This window comes from Phodopus roborovskii, unplaced genomic scaffold (genome assembly GCF_943737965.1).
Source record: "Phodopus roborovskii unplaced genomic scaffold, PHOROB, whole genome shotgun sequence".
NCBI classification, from domain to species: Eukaryota; Metazoa; Chordata; class Mammalia; order Rodentia; family Cricetidae; genus Phodopus; species Phodopus roborovskii.
The window spans coordinates 1,554,344-1,572,572 of record NW_026126744.1 but is presented as its reverse complement, the minus strand read 5'-3'; the positions used below and the strand labels follow the sequence as shown (position 1 = coordinate 1,572,572).

Genomic DNA, 18,229 nt, shown 5'->3' with positions numbered 1-18,229 from the left:
TGAGCTTTAAAAAATGAATTCCTGAGTCAAGTCATCACTTGCAAAAGGATTCTTACATTGAAACAGATGACAGAATTTTGTGAACAGCTAGCAACCTCTACCACAGGTATAGACAGATCGAAAGAATAGCAAATTCTATTTTTTTTCCTATTGTTTATTCTTTGACACTTAGATATATGTCTATAATAAATGTTGGTCCTTTTAACTCCCCTTTTTCCTCTTCCTCTAGCCTCCCATTTCCTTCTCTTGCTGAAGTTCCTTTTTCTGCTTTCTTTCCCTGTGTGTGTGTGTGTGTGTTTATCCTACTGAGTTCAAGTATGGTTGCCTTAAATTCTTTATTATAAAAACAAGTTTTCTATAAGCAGTGATGTCTTCAAATGGGCAAGCTACCCCTGAGAAAAAGCACACTGAAATAGTCTATATTAGGAACCTACGAAGTATACAGAAGATGTCAGAGACAAGAATTAGTTCCAGAGAAAATTTTAGAAATGGGATTGCTTACATAAGAAATTCATTGATCTGGGCATTATGGCACATGCCTTTAATCCCAGCACTTGGGAACTTTGGACTTCACAGGCCAGCCAGGGTTGCATAGTAAAATTTAACTCAAATAAGTTTAACATATAAAAGGAATTCGTTAAAATAAAAAGCTGAAATCCAGCTAATAGAGATTGCCAATGTTGTTTAAAGTATTAAAAAATCTTTAGGTATAGTCTGCAGAAACACTATTCACAAACCAATACACTTTTGAGTACACCAGAAAAGTACAAGCTATGGAATTTGCTGAGTCCCAATTACTCTCCTTCAGATAGGTCACTGTTTTAGACAAAGGTGGAGTTTCACAGAATGCTGATACCGAGATAATCTAATTATCAAAACTTGCTTTATTAAAGCTAGGAGGATTTCTCCCAGATGGAATTAATAAAAAACGTGGATCAGTGGTTACCCTGTATTTCCCAAGCTGCTTTTCCACATTAGAGTCTCATTGTAGTTGTTTACAGAGGAAGTTGCTGTTTATTACATTGGATTCAAATGATTAAGGCATAGAACATAACTGGTTTTCTGCTACATGGCAATCAATCAAGGAAATTTCTTATTCCACGAGGGAGAGAGTTGCATACAGTCAACACATCCCTGATTATCAGTTTCATGTACAAACTTATTGGGATGTTGCATTGTCTATGAGAAGTAGGTGCACGTGTTTTCAATATGGTAAGAAAGACATGAAACACGTTTGACCTACTAAAGACACTATACCCTTTCTGAAATTCTACTATGAATTTTATTTCAATTCTTTGTACTAAAATTATAAAGTTTAATAACCTAATACGTACTACTCTCCATGACATGAAAGAAACTATGTTGGAAGTTATGGAACATAGAAACACATCATGAATTATTTCCAAGCATGGTTACATAGATTCAGTGTTTAGACAAAAAGTGTATTGCAAATAATTTCTAAAAAAAAATATAAAATGAAAGTCTGTCTCCATACAGATGGATTGAAATTCCCCAAGGGGATGAAAGAAGAAAGACTGATCTAGGAAAAGATTTTATATGGAAGGAGGTATTTGTCTTTCATTTTCAGTGGTAGATAAGAGGCATATGGCTAGGTGGGCTCTTAATTTTTTTTATTTCATTTTACATTCCAACCACAGTTCTCCCTCCCACATCTCCTCCCATCCTCCTGCCTCCTCCCCCCTCCTTGCCTGTCTCCCAGCCCACAAGGTGGGTGGGCATTTTAAACAAACATAGAATTACAAAAAGGAAGGGTAGATGTACTACAATAGATACAGACTACATTAAAGAAGGAAAAAAGGAAAAAGCTGGCTATAGTTACACACTAAAGGCTGTGTGGGGATGGAGACTGGGAATGTAGGCTGTGGTCCTCTTTGGATGGTCTACAGGGCCCAGAAAGGCAAATGCCACCTGGTGGACAATGTCAATCTTTCACCTGCTTTTCACACTGTAGTTGTTTAATCAGACCTATTTTTGTCTCTTTCATCTTTAAAATGCTTGTAAGTTTTCCTTCTCTTCTAATCGTGGGCTATCTGAGTCATGATTTTCTTTCAGTGTTCTTACTTCAAAAACAGGGTATTTACAATATCAGTTTTAATTCCTTTGCCTAGCCTTCATAATAATTTTTATAACTAATATTATATGTACAATATGTAAAACAAATGCAATAATATTATGTGATATGGCATAATTGTTATTATAAAATCATATATTAATAATAAACTATTATTAACCTATAACCTATTATTAGTATTATTGTTCATGTGAGGTCAGAGGACAACTTTGTGGAGTAGGCTTACAGGTTTACATGTGACCTAGGTTTCAAACTGACATGGCCAGCATGCACAGCAAGCCACTTTACCCGCTGAGCCATCTCATCTGCCCAATGTTTTTAAATTTAAATCTGAACAAAGTTCAGACCATGCCACTGTATTATTAGGAGAAGGACTTTGTTGGCTCTACTGTTTCTGTTTTCACTCACTGTAAACAAGTTAATATAAACTCAAATACAGAGATACTGCTCTGTGGCTAAAGATGGAACACCACAATTTTTAAAAGACCTATTATATATTGTGCCCACATGAAACATCTTCAGTAGAATTTAGAAAATTTGCTGTCAGCAGAAGTAGTGATTAAGTGGTAAGTTATATGTTGAAGTAGAATATTCAACAAAAAGAATGCTTGTACCTATTTAATCATTTAAGTAGCTCAGGAATCACAAGAGCACAGCGAGTATTATGAAGTACAGGAGGGGAAAAGTTGTTGGAAAATTCTAAGGGAAAATTCTAACCCTGACTGCCCCCATTTTAGTAACATATGGTAAAGCTTGAAGTGTAAGCAAATTACAGTTCTACAAGAAAAAGTTCCATGGTTCATGAGTCAATAAAACTCCTTGGATGGTGGTGATTACAGTGGTACAGTTCTTTGAAACTTTCATTCTTGATCTTGGAAGTGCACAGGATCTCTGTGTTTTAGATAAAATGTTTTTGAATTCTCTAATCAGTTCCAGCAAACATAAAATGAACAGCACATTGAAGAGGGTTGTGTGCATCTAAAAACGATGGCATGGTTCAACACATAAAGGAAAGGAGAACAGGATCAGAAATATTTAGAAGTTAAAACAGATGAAGGGTTTATCAATACTCATTGACATATTTTAGGGAGAGGGTTCATTCTGCCAGCTGAATTACAAACAACTCTCAGTTTTTAAATTATCATTTATTTAACTACCTATGAACAATGAGGAAAACACTTTAGTCAGTCCAACTGTGAACAGAACCTTAGTTGAACAGCTCCCAGAAGAGCCTAGTGAGCCACAGGGTGTAAATACGACAATGATTAGATAAGGGACAGGTGTACAAGGGGATGGAAATGATGCCGGGAAGCACGGGACTGTTTTAAGTCTTCCAGGCTGTACTGGCTCATTCACACGTATACAACACATATTGCACACCACACATCATATGACGGCAGCACACGGCGAGCAATGCACAGGATTAAAAGTAAAAACCTTGTGCTCGGCTGTATGTGAAGCTGTTTCCCTCAAACTTTGCTGTTCAGAACTGAACTTATCACTTTGCTCCCAGATGAAAATACCAATGACACTATTTTCACTAAACAAACACAATATTCCAAGTTTCACTCAAATTATAATGTATGGCCATCATTTATATCAGTAATTAATATTTTTGTTAGTTCTCAGGTGTCGCCATCTTTTGTATTCAAGAAGTCTCATTTTTAATTGCTACTTGATCTTTCCTTTGTTCAGTTCTTTATATTTCCACGTATGTCATTTCCCGGCAATGCATTCTGAGGACAGTCCCTTAAGACTTCCTCTTTCTAGAAAGACACACACAGCAGTCAAATACCCAGAATAGCTGTACTGTTCTATCTACATAGTATCTTTGTGTCATTCAAGGTCTCATATTGTTACTAGCAGCCACTGACTTAACACAACTCCATTCCTTTTGCAACCAGAATGCTGGCTCACCAACACACACTAGCACTGGTTCATTTCCTCATTTTCTTATGTGACACCTCTTTTTATTTCTCTCTCTCCCCAGAAAGCCTTTGCCCATTTTGATTTTTTGCATTTACTTGAGTTTTAATCTATAGTTCATAAGCCTCTCTGATGACGTTAGTCCTAATTACTTCTTTTCTCAGGTTTCATAGGAAATCTGTTAATGCCGCCGGCTTAATTTCTTTTCTTCTTAATCACTAAATGATCTGCACTGCGATCTCCATGTAGTGATGCGTGGCTCTTGACATTTTAATTAGATTGGTTTTCTGAAAGGAAGAAACACGTTGCCGCAAGTTCAGACGGACACAGTGGGCAGCCAGGACAGGCTTTCACCTGCAGTGTTTCTGTGTCCTCCTGAGGATAGTTTAGGCTTTTTACCTAAGAACGTGGCCATGGAAAAGGGCACTGTGACCATGAGAACACTAAATTATGTTCAGACTAGAATTCCTGGAATCCAGTTGCAGAGAGGGAGAAGCAAAGGGGTCAAGACCAGGCTGGAGAAATCCACAAAAACAGCTGACCTGAACAATGGGGAGCTCATGGACCCCAGACTGATAGCTGGGAAACCAGCATAGAACCAACCCAGACCCCTAAACTTGGCTCTCAGTTAGGAGGCCTGGACAGTCTATGAGGTCTCTGACAGTGGAAGAAGGATGTGTCCCGGGTGCACAAAAGGACTTCGGGAGCACATTCCTCATGGAGGGATACTCCCTTAGCCTAAATCATGAGGGAGGGCCTAGGTCCTATCACAAATGACTTGGCAGATTTTGATGATCCCTCCTGGAAGGCCTCACCCTCCCTGGGGAGTGGATGGGGGATGGAATGGGGGGTTTGGTGGGGAGCATGGGAGGATGGGAGGGAGAGGGAACTTGGGTCAATATGTAAAATAAGAAAAAATATTTTAAAAAATATAAAAACTTATGTTCAGACTCATGCAAGGTGAAATGCTTTGTGTTGTTTCTGAGAAGTTACCTGAGAAAGGAAGTGACAGTCCTCTGTCTATGCAAATGAGCACAGGTTAGCACTAGCTGTCTAATAGGAGATACCACACTTATGACACAGAAGTGAGGGGGTGCATTGCTCTCTGGGCTCACTATAGACTAGCTCTCACTATATGTTAATATCTGATTGGATGCAGGAACCAACTTCTATGATGTCAAAATAAACATTTTGAACTCCTTTTATAATAGGCAGCCCCAATAGTCCCAATGGATATATATTGGATTTAATAATTATTGGGAAAATGTAGATCTTATTTAAAATTAGTTATATAGTGATTAGTGATGACTAGATGTTAATATATTTATAGCTAACCATGTGTTCATTCACAAAGCTCTAAACATCAACAACAACAAAAATAACAAAACAAAACAAAAAAAAACTTTCAGGCATCATTGAAGATAATGGACCATTGGTGGTAGCACCACTTTTAGACACTACAGCAAGCTATTTGAGGTTGAAAATATTCTCAAGTTATTTTATAAAATGTCACATACAATATATGAAAAATTGACTATCCATATGGGAGAAAAGAGTCTCAGGCTACATACTTATACATTTATGCAGCATGCATGGGGGTCTCATTTTTGTAATTTTGAAATGTACAAGCAGGAAGGGTAGCTAAGTCTAGTAAGACAGGAGGCAAATGTCATATAAAATAAGAGATTTATTTTTCTGTTTTTTTCCTTTGTAACAGGAATTATGTAAAAAGGATAAGTGCTTTCTACTTTAGCATTTCAATGAGACACTGATTCCTAATTATAATCTCAATTTAATGCTGCAATTGTTACAATTTCAAGAGACAGTAACAGGTGAAACAAATAGTTGTACCAACAACTATTTTTCAGATGCTTAAGAATTCATAGCTTTAGCAATGAGACCAGTTTTAACAGCTTAAACTTACTTTATATAGGTCAAGAAGTACAAAGGAAAGGGTTTATAAATGAAGCATTTTCTAATAAGCATGGATGTTACTGGCATGTGCTCCATTTTTGCTTTGTTTTAGATTTTTTTTTTTTTTTTTGCTTTACAATGAGCATCATAATTGTGCCGTTTTATGGGCATTAAGAACAGTATTTTGGTATATGTACAAGTTATATAAAGATTACATAATAGTATTACCATATCCAACACCTAAAGCTTAATTATTTCTTTTTGGCAAGTTGTGTTCTATATAGCAGAATTTATTTACTATTAAAATTTCTGAATGGTAGCTGTAATTTTGAGTCTTTTGACCAATTTTGCCATCATTCTCCCAAGACTGGTAACCAATACAGTATCCTATTTCTACTCTGAGATCACCTTGAGCATCATCTTCTTTTATGCCATGGGAATTGGCTTTAAGTATCTTGTAAAACAAGACTGTGGACAAAGAAAAAGCTAATAGTTGAACATAAAGTTAGAGCATTGGAGATGACTTTGGAGATCATCTTGTTCAAAATAATGAGGAAATAGGCATAATTATAGTATGACACAGTCTGAGGGTAAGGTGATTATCATCACAACTAAAAACACCTCCAGAATAATTTCCCTTGTACTATAGCATAAAAATGTACCAACCTTCAAAATAGAAGAAAAGGGAAGGGGTGGGGGGGAGGAAAAGGACGACAAAGAAAGGAAATGTAGAAAGGACAGAACATTGATTTTCAGTTTCTTTTTATACATTATCAGGTAGATGAGAAAGCCTTTTGACATTTAAACTCAGGGTAGATATTGAAGTTCAGGCAAGAAATTACCAAACTAATTTTTTAGAGTTCTCACCTCACAGGTTCAAGTAAGAATCATGTGGGTGGCTAGCCATCCCATTTCTCTAATATCCTGGCAAGATGCTAAGAATATCAATGAATCTCATTCTCTGAATTTAACCTCAATCATTCTCTTGGTTTGACCACTGGCATCAACAATGGTTTCTGAAGGCCACCTCTACATCCAGTGTCTGAGGTGAGGTGCTACCTGGCTCTAGATCACAGTTGTTGACTGTATACCACTTTGAACAGCACCTGAACAACGAAAACAAGCATTTTAACAATTTTTGTGATTCAGAAAATAAAATTTCTGAAAAACAATTTACTTTTCAACTCCACAAGAATTCCCACGAGAAAATAAAATATAGGTAGCTTTGCTTACAGAGTTACAGTAAAAGCCCACATTTGGAAAACTACAAAAAAAAAAAAAAATAGATTTTGTTTGCTACTCAGTGATCCTGTAGAGTAGTGGATGCATGGTCTATGGAGACACTGGGAACTTAGCTAGAAGTTATTTTTTTTCCTGTAAACTTTACAGAGAAATGAAGAAATAGCTATAGGCCAATCTAGTGTGGTGTGATGGCTGGCATTATGACTCAGCTGGGTTTAGATTTCTTCCCCATTTTTATTTTGCTTCTTTGTCAACCAACTGTGAGCTCAGTTATTCTCTTTAATGTCTTAGATCAAGTGAGTTCTGACTATGCACGGTGGAAGCTCACTACTGTAGAAATGCCTGTCCTTTTGTATTTGCAGTTTGCTTTTTAAAATATATGGGTATTGTACTTGCATACCTGGTGCCTCTGGAGGTCAAAAGTGGTATTGGATGTGGGTGCTGGGAATCAAAATGAGGTCCTCTGTAAGAGCAGCCAGTGCTCTTGACCAATGATCCACCTCTGTGGTCCATGATCTTTTGTACTTTGAAGAACTTTTAATTGTGGTTTATCTCAGTGACCCACCATAACCTCTAGGGACTAAATGTAGCGATAATTAGCATGTCTTTACTTTGTAAGTGTAGATCAGGATCCACAAACCTCAAAGGACTGACCTGAGGCCATGGCACTCCTTGCAGGAGGATTAACTTCTCATAGGAGAAATTAGCTAAGATATGTTAAGGTGGGAAGATGGTGCAGTAGGTAAAGGCTTGCTGCACAAAATTGAGGACTTAGTTTTGGATCCCAGGACCCGTGTCCAAGCCATACCCATGTCTGCAGGCATTAGAATGGAGAAGTGGCAGAGGACAGGACAAGCATACAGGCTAGCCGATCTAGCCTAAAGGTTAAGCTGCAAATTCAGTGACAGGATGTGCCTCAAGAAAGAAGGTGGGAAGTGACTGAGGAAGACATAAATGTTGACTTTTGGCCTCTAAACAACATACAGGGAATGTATCTGCACACATGTGCATATAGTACACATATACATACCATGAAGAAGTAGCATATGTGACACTCTGTTCCTACTTACTCATTAGTAAATGGAACTTAAAGGGAGATGAGCCTGTCTGTACTAGTTAGAGAGAATTATTAGAGAGAAAAGAGTATTGAGACAAGTATAACAAGTTAATTGCTATTGATGACCCTATCTTACTCTTTGGTTAAGAAACCTGCTGCTATTATATCATTACAATCATAAAGAGCAACCCAGCAACAAATTACTAGAAAAGAAATTGTATGAAGAGTATAGACTATTTTAACAGTTCCAGCAGGTAATAGAGTTCAGCATGGCAGTCTTCTCCTGAGTCACTTGGCCTGCCAAACGCGATTGACAAAATGAGGTTTTGTGGTTGGGCCCAGGCTGGCTTCCACAGCTATCATTTTGAGAGGATCACCAGGATCTGACTAAATTAAACATGTAAAGACCTTTTCCAAGGTATTCTGAACAAATGCCAAGACACTTGAAAATGTCTGATTGGTATTAAAAATAAAAGTAATCAACTCTTTAGCTAGCATTCAGAATAAAAGAATCATAGAATGCAAGTAAAGCATTTAAGAATTCAATGCTACATTTAATAAGAAAATGTAGCAGTCCTTTATGCTACAGCCCTTTGCCTCATCGTTTTTTCCCATTTACTCTCTTTCACGTACACACTTTCTCTTCTAATACTATTGCCCTCTGACCCCATTCTGTTTTTCTCTCTGGTCTTGGTCCTTTGCTTTCTCAATAATATACTAATTCTCAAACACTAAGACCTTTTTTCTTTTTTTTAAACCCTTCCTTATGAATATTAAAACGATGTGGCTTTTTTTTTTTTTTTGCCAGATTCAGAATCTCTATGATGTTACTAATTAATGATAAATTTATTTGTAGATTACTGGAGGGGTTATTAGGTATTTGGTTTCCAGATTGTTTAAATTGTACCAGAAAATATTTTATAAAAAGTGATATACATCTTCCCATACTAGGTTCATTATGTACATGAGTGCTATTGTTTTTTTTCCTTTCTACTTCAATCTCCTTATGAATAATATTTAACAATTAACGCATAATAAGAGCTTTAGAAATATTGTGTTACATTTTATAAAATTTCTGCAAGGAGGAATTCCCACTACTATTATAACATGAGGTTTTACTGTGATTCCTTTCCAATTTAAACTGGGTCTTTGCTAGTGTACAATATCTCTGTAAAAAGTAATTAGCACTATTTTTCCCCACCTGCCATTTGTAATTACATAGAGGTTATGAATATCTCACCTGTTCATGATACCTAAATACTTATAATTGTTTCTATAACTATTCAACGCAAGGTAAAATTAAAACTTAACTTTATTTTATTTTTTTAATGATGTTTCACTATGACAAATTCAGATGGCTGCACATTTAGTAAACCTAAATATTAAAACAAGCAAAACAAACAAAAGAACACCACTTAATTCTTATGTTTTGCACTGAAAACTAGTCTCTCTTGTCAGGCCTTTAAGAGAAAGAATGCATGCTGCATTTATAAGACCATGGTGAGACTAACTGTGGCAAACATCAAACATGAATTGCTATTTCATTTAGGTCTTCCCAGAGGGGCTCAGAGGTAACAACTAATTAGTTTTCATGTTTGTGTTATAGTTATCTCTCCTCGATTCTTTATAGCAACAAAAACATTACAAAAAATGCTTATTTCAATTTATAAAATATCCCCATGCACTGAGGGAGCCCATTCCACATAGAGGAATATGTTCTCAGCCTAGACACATGGAGGTGGGCTTCAGTAGACAATATCCTAATCATGTCTCCCCCCTCAGAACCCATGTCAATCCATTTCCAAATTTCATTTTCTCTTCTTTATTAATTAATTAATTTATTTATTTATTGTTAACCCACTAGGTAGAATTAATGCAACCCAGATGTACAAGGCTGTGGGTATCATCCTCTGGGGAATTTATTAGTGGCCACAACAATAGTAAAGGTACTGTACTAAAGAGCATTTAACAGACATTACTGAGGCTAGTAGCTGCAGCTTATCTCCATATTTGCCTAATCACCAAACACTTACCTGGATAATACCGGGCCAGTCCAGTGGCACTGCCGAACACCTGCCACAGCAATGTTGGGTCTTCATCTCGATTTCTTTTGAAAACTTCATCTAAGGCACTTGTCCAGTTGAGTTCATTTAACACTATGGTTGCTAACATGAACAAGAAAAAAATAATAAATTTATTCAACTGTACATTAGTATTTTTTTCTAACTCATATTACATGTTCTTACTGTCTGCTATAAAATACTATAATTATACTGGAAATTGAAAGGTTTTAAGCATAGAGCTAGGTTTTCAGTAGTCCGATTTATAATGAGTAACAATCCATAAATCCCACATATTGTACAATGTTCAGTAGCATCCTATCTATTAAGTGATAGTACCATGCCCCCCCCCAAACTGTGGAAAGAAAAAGTGATTTCATATGTCCTTAAACATTTCTTTGGTATTAAATTACTCTCAGGTACAAAGTACCAAGAGCTCCCTAGACACATAAAGAAAAGAAAGTTGGTTAATATTTCTTGGCTGTCTCCGAGGTGTCTACAATAGAGTTTAACAGTGTAACCCTCAAATTCTACTGATTCTCTGTTGTATACCCATGTAAATTACCTGGGTACCAGACTTAAAAAAAAAAAAAAAACAACAAACACATGGTTATCATTTAGCACCTTTATCAGCTGTGCTTACACAACACTGGAAACATATATACTGTTTGGTAGAGGAATAATTTACTGGGACATTTGATAATGTCAATGTTAGAAACTGGAGACTAGTGAGTCAATGCCTCATCAATACCATTTGGAGCAATAATTCATTTTTCCCTTCACTCAGTTAATAATAATTGGTAATAAGCACATGTAATTAACTTAGATACTGAATTATAACTACTTACAGACCTAGATAGGTAATCCAAATACATATCATTGACTAGTTTGGAAGAGTATCCAGAAAGATAATTCCAGATAGAACATAAGTCAAATAGTATTTAAATAATGTGACTCCATGATCATAACATCATAACATAACCACAGCATAGTTAAATTTCTCTGGGAGTCTGTGGTTGTAGCTGTATACAGTACCTTGCCTAGCTGTATACAAGGTCTTTGCCTTGATTTTCAGCATGATGGAAACTATGTGTGTTAGCACACACCTTTAGTCCCAGCATTTGTGCTGTGGATGTAAGAAGGTCATGAGTTTAAAGTTATTCTTACAGGCCAACCTGGGATATCTAAATCCTACCTAAAAAAATGACTAAAAGGAATATATTTTTTCCAATGCAAAAAAAGTAGTGTAGATAATTCATGTGTTTCCTGTCCTAGTGTGTAAAATATGAAGCAAGATTCCAGCAGATCAACAGAATGAGGCTGGGGTCATAACACATATGAGAATTGATACTTGAGCTTTAACTGGAAGACTATGCTTTAATTACATGTGTTCTCAAGATTAAAGTGATTCTGGATGATGCCAGTTCTTAATTCTTCTGAGCATGCACCTTTATAGCAATGAAGCTTCCTTTAATCACTGAGTTAGCTGTGCTCCAACTGCTTAATATTCTGGGCCATTAATTCATTCACCTCAAAGTATTTTCTAATTTCTGTAATTGTTTTCTCTTCTATTCTTTTCCATGACCAGAGGAAAGGCAATCATACTGAAGTAATATACAGGCTTTATGAAGCTAAAATGAAAAGAGTGCTTGCCTTTTCATGGGCTTTTTAACTTCTGTTCTTTTGTTCTATTCTGATTTGTTTTTAAAATCTTATTACGTTTTATTATTATCCTAGATGGCTGTTTATTTTCTAAGGAGAGAGTGACTAGGGGCGGATCCAGACAGGAGTGGAGGCACAGAGAAACCGAGAGCAGTAGAGAGAGGGAAATCAGAATCAGAATCTATTGTATGAAAAATATACCTATTTTCAATAAAAGAAATCAGAAATCCCCCTAATAAAAGGGACATGAACCTGTAAAAAAAGAAAGTTACATGGCATGTTTGTTCATTCATTAGTTTCTTTTTTATTTGTATTCTTTTTAAAGACAACAACAAGCACAAAGGAATTACAAAGCCACCTGGGACCAGAACCCTGATGTAGCTCTCATTATGGAAAACTGAGATTTTCATCTTTATGTATGTGATTACTCTCAGAAAGATCACGTGTGTGTGTGTGTGTGTGTGTGTGTGTGTGTGTGTGTGTGTGTGTGTGTGTGTGTGTGTGTGAATATTCATGAGCTGGGTCAGAACTATGGGACATCTGGAATATTGAAGAATTCATATTCAAAAGCATGAACCCATGAACACAAAGTGGCCAGTTATATGGAAATTTATATTCACATAGATAACCTGAACTGATACCATTCATGAATATTTAAGATATTATACAAATTATCACAGAGGAGGACATCATATTTTCCTTTGAACATTCATGACTTTTATAGTAATATTGTATAGAACAAATCATGATTTTAGTTAGGATCCATAAACACTTCATTAATGTCCAAACTTTTTAATTTCCTTGACCCTACTTTACAACAAGCAACAGAAAATAGGTAATAATTTTTGTTAAATTTTTACTGTTTTGATAGACTGCTATTTTTCTTGATTTTATTAAATACATTAACAATTATGATTTAATAGGGATGGGCACATCCTACAGTTTACAATTACACACTGAGCAAAACAGCTAATCTCTAACATATTGCTGTCCTTGTGGGAATGTGTTAAAATTCCCAGTTGATGCAGTTGAAAAATTTTCTAGATAAGACATAATAGAATTCTAACCATTTTAATCAAAATGTGTTCATCTACAAATGAGCAAAATATATAAAGTACATTTGGAAATGAGGCACTATTAAAGTTTACTCAGAATGAAGAAATGATAATATATACCGATCACGTTAGCAAGACATAAGCTTGGAATCCAGTATGTATCTTGGTGTCAGGATACGGGCATTATATATAAGGACTTCTACATACAGTGATAATTCTGTTAGTTCCAGTCTCGACTTGAATGTCTAATGCCAAAGTCAAAACACAAAGGTCAGTCACAGGAGTCTAGACCTAGTAATGCGCTCTTTGTTGTTGTTTATTTGTTTTTTTCCCACTCTTATGAGACAGTTTGAAAGTATTGTCACAATGGACACAGCCTTGGACTCCAATCTTTACCCAGAGATTTAAATATGGAGAGAACTGACCCACAGTCTTACCATTTCCCCAGATGCACCCTCCAAATTCCTTATGAAACAAAATCCTGAGAAAGTAAGAGAAATGACTACATTACAAGATTTTTTTTCCCTCAAATTTTACTGAAAATACCTAAAACATCAAAGCAACCAGGAAAGCAACCATGCATGTGATTTCAGAACCTTTGTTATTCAGCTATATTTTCTCTAAAACAGAGTATGAACTATTTTTGCTTAGTATATATTACTTAAAAACTGAAATTATCCAAATTTTCATTTGCAACTGATAAAGAATAGCACACCAATAATTACAAATGTCACACAGGTGTCCATCTGTATCTTGGGTGGACAATGCTGAGATGACTTCTGGGTCAATAGGGTGGACGATGCTGAGATGACTTCTAGGTCACTAGGGTAGACGATGCTGAGATGACTTCTGGGTCACTAGGGTGGATGTTGCTGAGATGACTTCTGGGTCACTAGGGTGAATGATGCTGAGATGACTTCTGGGTCACTAGAGTAGATGATGCTGAGATGACTTCTGGGTCACTAGGGTGGATGATGCTGATATGACTTCTAGGTCACTAGGGTGGATGATGCTGAGATGACTGCTGGGCCATTAGTAGAATCACAGAACTAAAGCTGAACATGAACCTTAAGAGAACCCTAACCCTCTTCTTGCTTCAGATCCTCCCTTCTACCTCCATTTAATTTCCATACAATCAACCAATCTATAGATCTTCCCCCCTTGAAATTTGTAGTTTAGTGAGGAAGATGCTGTTAAAGTAGCAATTGAGGTTACAAATGGGTAAAGATAGCATACTACAAAAGGTAAAAGTTTCTATATGGAAATGTATTTCATGCTGATTTTTGTGGCTACGTCCTTTCTAGTCTTGTGGCTATTGCTCTTTTGTATTTTCCTGACTTCATAAAATCAAATATATAAAGCATATCTATTTTATAATAGAAAAAACAAACAAACCCACATTCTTCAGAACATTATTCATCTTCAGGAATTATTTCTCCAGATGCTAAATATATTATTCATTTTGATAATAGCAGTATACTGAAAAGTATTTATAGAACTTAGTCTTACTAATTAATGTTCAAGGGATTATTAAAAAATATTTCTCTTACAATTATTCATTAAAGTCATCAAAATGCAATTGACAGCACTTATCACAATATTTCAATATTAAGGCATCAAAGTTCTTTAAATGAAGCTATTTATTTTGCATAGCTAAATACTATTCCATAATTACAAAGTAAATTATATTTTCAAAGTAAGTTCAAATATTTAAAAAAATATAAAGAGTGTGTGTTTGTGTGTGTGTGTAAATGTGAATGAGGTGTTCTAGGGGTAGAAGATATCAGATACTCATGAAGAGAAGTTACAAGGAGTTGTCAACCATGAGGTGTGGGTGTTGGTAACTGAATCCATTTCCTCTGCAGGAGCTGCATACTCTTCAATGTAGAGCCATTTCTCCAGATGGAGATGGTCAAGTCTTTCATGACTAACAATAAATCTATTTGTACAGATTAATTTTTAAATTTTCATTATATTTCTAACAGATTTTATCTAATTTGCTTGGCAATATTTTTAATTATGTTAATTTTATATTATTAATCATATGTCATAAATATTAACATATTACATCCAAATTGGCCCTACCTTTCCTCTGAATCCTAAAATTAATACAATTTTACAATCATACAAGCTTCTGGTCCCTTGCTCATGTTGACAATAAAAGTAAGGTTAGGTCTGATATTCTGTTAATTTCACAAATTGTGTATTTATCTGTTAGAAAATTATGCTTTGTACAAATTAAGCCCTTTATAGATGTTCAAGGCCAACTCAGATGACTGTGTAGAGGGCAGCCTTGACTTTAGGACCTCTGAATAGCATGACGAATTTCAGTGATAATTGATTCACAGTGCTAAACATCTATCCCTATTCTTCATGCTCTTGGTTTTTCAAAAGTATGGCCTTGGCATTCAGTAATCTTTCTTATGAGTATCCTATTGTTCAGTGTGGGTTCTCAAGGGAAGAAAGAAAAATCCAATTTGTAGTAGCACAAAAGCAGCCTCTTCCAATGCTGCTAATTTTTTCCGAAGTATGTGACTCTTCTAAGCTACATCTTGTCAGGGTGGAATGCACGATCATTGACAAGCTTGAGATTTAATTTTTTTTTGAAAACTTCAAACAATAAAAGGATGAATTATTGTTCCTTTTTAAGTTTAATCAAGATTTCATTAAAGTTGAATGTGTTCTGTTGATTTATTCAGAACTCAAGGCCCCAGCATGCATTAAAATCCTCTAAAAAACATGAGCATTATAAATCCTGGCAACTATAGTTTATTGTTTTCACAAGATTTATTATTATTTGTGTGTATGTCTGTATGTGTGTGTAGTGAGAAGATAATCTGGTATGTGCACATACTACAAATAATTATTATCATCAAGGTAATAACTTATACATTAACAGCAGAGATATAAAGTGTATATTATATGTAACTTTTTTATCTATCTTGTCAGAAAACTACAAATATGCAATACTATGGTCATGGTATACAATGCATTTTTAGAAAATTCCCCATGCTAAATAACAAATTTTGTACATTTGAGCATGTACATGAAACAAATGTATGTTAGAAAAGCAAAAATATTTGCTATGATTCATTTCAAATATAAAACAATTATAGTAGGTCTTATATTAGAAGTATAGCTATTAATACTTCATAAAGAATTAGATTTTAGTTCTCTTGATGCAGCAATGCTAATTATTATGTAAACACTGAACATAGTATTTACCAGTTTCCACTTAACTTGAAATATTGTTCTTTTAACATGCCCTGCATTTGACAAAAATTTGCATTTAATTTAAACATTTATCATGAATGACATGCAGCCTTTACTCTGTTCTTCATAAATGCCAAAAGTTAACTATTTATGCATGACCTCAACTTTTAGGATAACATTTTGAATGGGGTAATATATAACATCTCTTGTCTAAGAACTGTAGACATCCAATCAAACAAGTGTATTTCAGTTTCTCAAGTACTGATCACCTACCTGACATTTATTTATAATTTTTTATTTTCTGGCAAGTTCTGATTATCTAGACCCTGAATAGAAGGATTGCCTGTTTTTTTTTTTTTTTTTTGGCAAAACAGTGGTTATCAACTGAGAGGAAATTCCTTCCTCAGGAAAATGTGCCATATCTAGAGACATTGTATTTGTCATGACCAATGCAAGAGGGTACAACAAACAGCCTTCAGTGCACAGGGTGGAACCAGGAATAAAGCATCATCCAGCCATGGTTTCCCTAAGTGTAAAGTTGAGAAGTCTTGCTAAAATGTATACAAAACAACTGGAAAAGCTGCATTCTCAAATGTACATGTCAAAAGAAAAATGCCTCAGTAAATTTATTTAAAATGCCACTTGATGCATTTTTAAAATGTTATTTCATGCTGTTAAAGTATATCAGTATTTCAAGCTACATTTTTGGCATCTTTATTTCCGTTGCTGATATTCTAAAGATGGTATTTGCTCTCCAGAAAACTCAGTCAAATAGGACTTCAAAGCCAGTCTGTTGCTATTGTCATCCTCTCTACCAACCTTAATTTTGATCAGACACAGAATACTGGAGATTCTCAGAATTTACTGATGCCATTGATGTTTATTAGACTCTAATCATAAGTAAATTGCTAGCCTGAATTGTTACCTTTTGTTTTGATATCAAATATCCATTTCATAGACTAGGAAATACAATAGTCATTTGTGTTTCGTTTAACAGATGAGCTGAACCAGATGTCACTAATTGCATTCATCGATCCTAATCTGTAGAAAGAAGACAAATTTTAATAAGAAAAAAACTCACTGATCTAATTAAGGGCAGGGAGAAAAAGAATCCACTTCAAGGACTGGAGAGTGTGCATAAATATTAAAAGAAATGAATCTATTCAGTGGATTTGGTTAATGAAATCTCATCTAATCTCAATGTAAATGAAAGATTAATGAGGCCAAGGGAGATGGGTGGAACAATTGTAATCTCTGTAATCATGTCTCAGGCACGGGATCCCCATTCTCCTGAGGACAGGAGGACAGCAGGCTCCGAGGCACATGGGACACTGATGAGGAGATAAGCCCTATTCCTACAGTTAATTTGGTACAGATAGTAAAAGGCTCTTGTCCCTGTCAATTCTCTAACCCCCCAGGTTACTGAGATTTCTGGCTGTGCTCCCCATTCCTTTCCTTTCCCAGAGATTGTGCACCTGGCCACTAGCCAGAGCACAGCTGTTCCCTTTAATGAAATCTGCAAATTGGGGAACAGACTGAAAGGGCTCGGGGAAAATCCACTTTATAATCTGAGACAATAAGAATAAAGCAAGGAAATAGAAGACATTAGGATCTAATGTCATGTCTATTATTTGAAGGATTTCATAGTCCTTTAAATTAAACAAAAATTAGAAGGTTTGTAGAGAGGCTGTAAGGATTTTGTATAGCAAATGTAAGAAAAGTAAGCCAGGTAAAAATAGATTGTTATTTTTTTTTTATTTCTTCAAATATTGTGAGTTCCTCATATGAAAACCAAATACATTATTAGTAACATTGTTTTTGAAAAATCTCATTCATGTGGTCTGTCCATCTCGTGTACACCTGTTCTAAGGAATTCGGATGGCCTGCACCATTGCTGTGAAAGTCCAGGAAGCTGTGAATGGAATTCATCACTGTCTTTTTTTCACAGATCTTATCTCAGATGGATTAAACACACTTTCTTCAAATGTCTCTCATAGACCACACATCT

General features: G+C 35.4%; 1 protein-coding gene across 7 annotated transcripts in view; it reads right to left on the bottom strand.

The window, feature by feature from the left end:
• Positions 1-18,229, bottom strand: part of Cacna2d1 (calcium voltage-gated channel auxiliary subunit alpha2delta 1) — a 413,204-nt gene that overhangs the window by 96,815 nt on the left and 298,160 nt on the right. For all 7 annotated transcript variants that reach the window (XM_051174924.1, XM_051174923.1, XM_051174922.1 and 4 more), the window contains exon 7: positions 10,265-10,396. In XM_051174924.1, the coding sequence (XP_051030881.1) occupies positions 10,265-10,396 (132 nt within the window). The remainder of the gene's footprint in view (positions 1-10,264; positions 10,397-18,229) is intronic.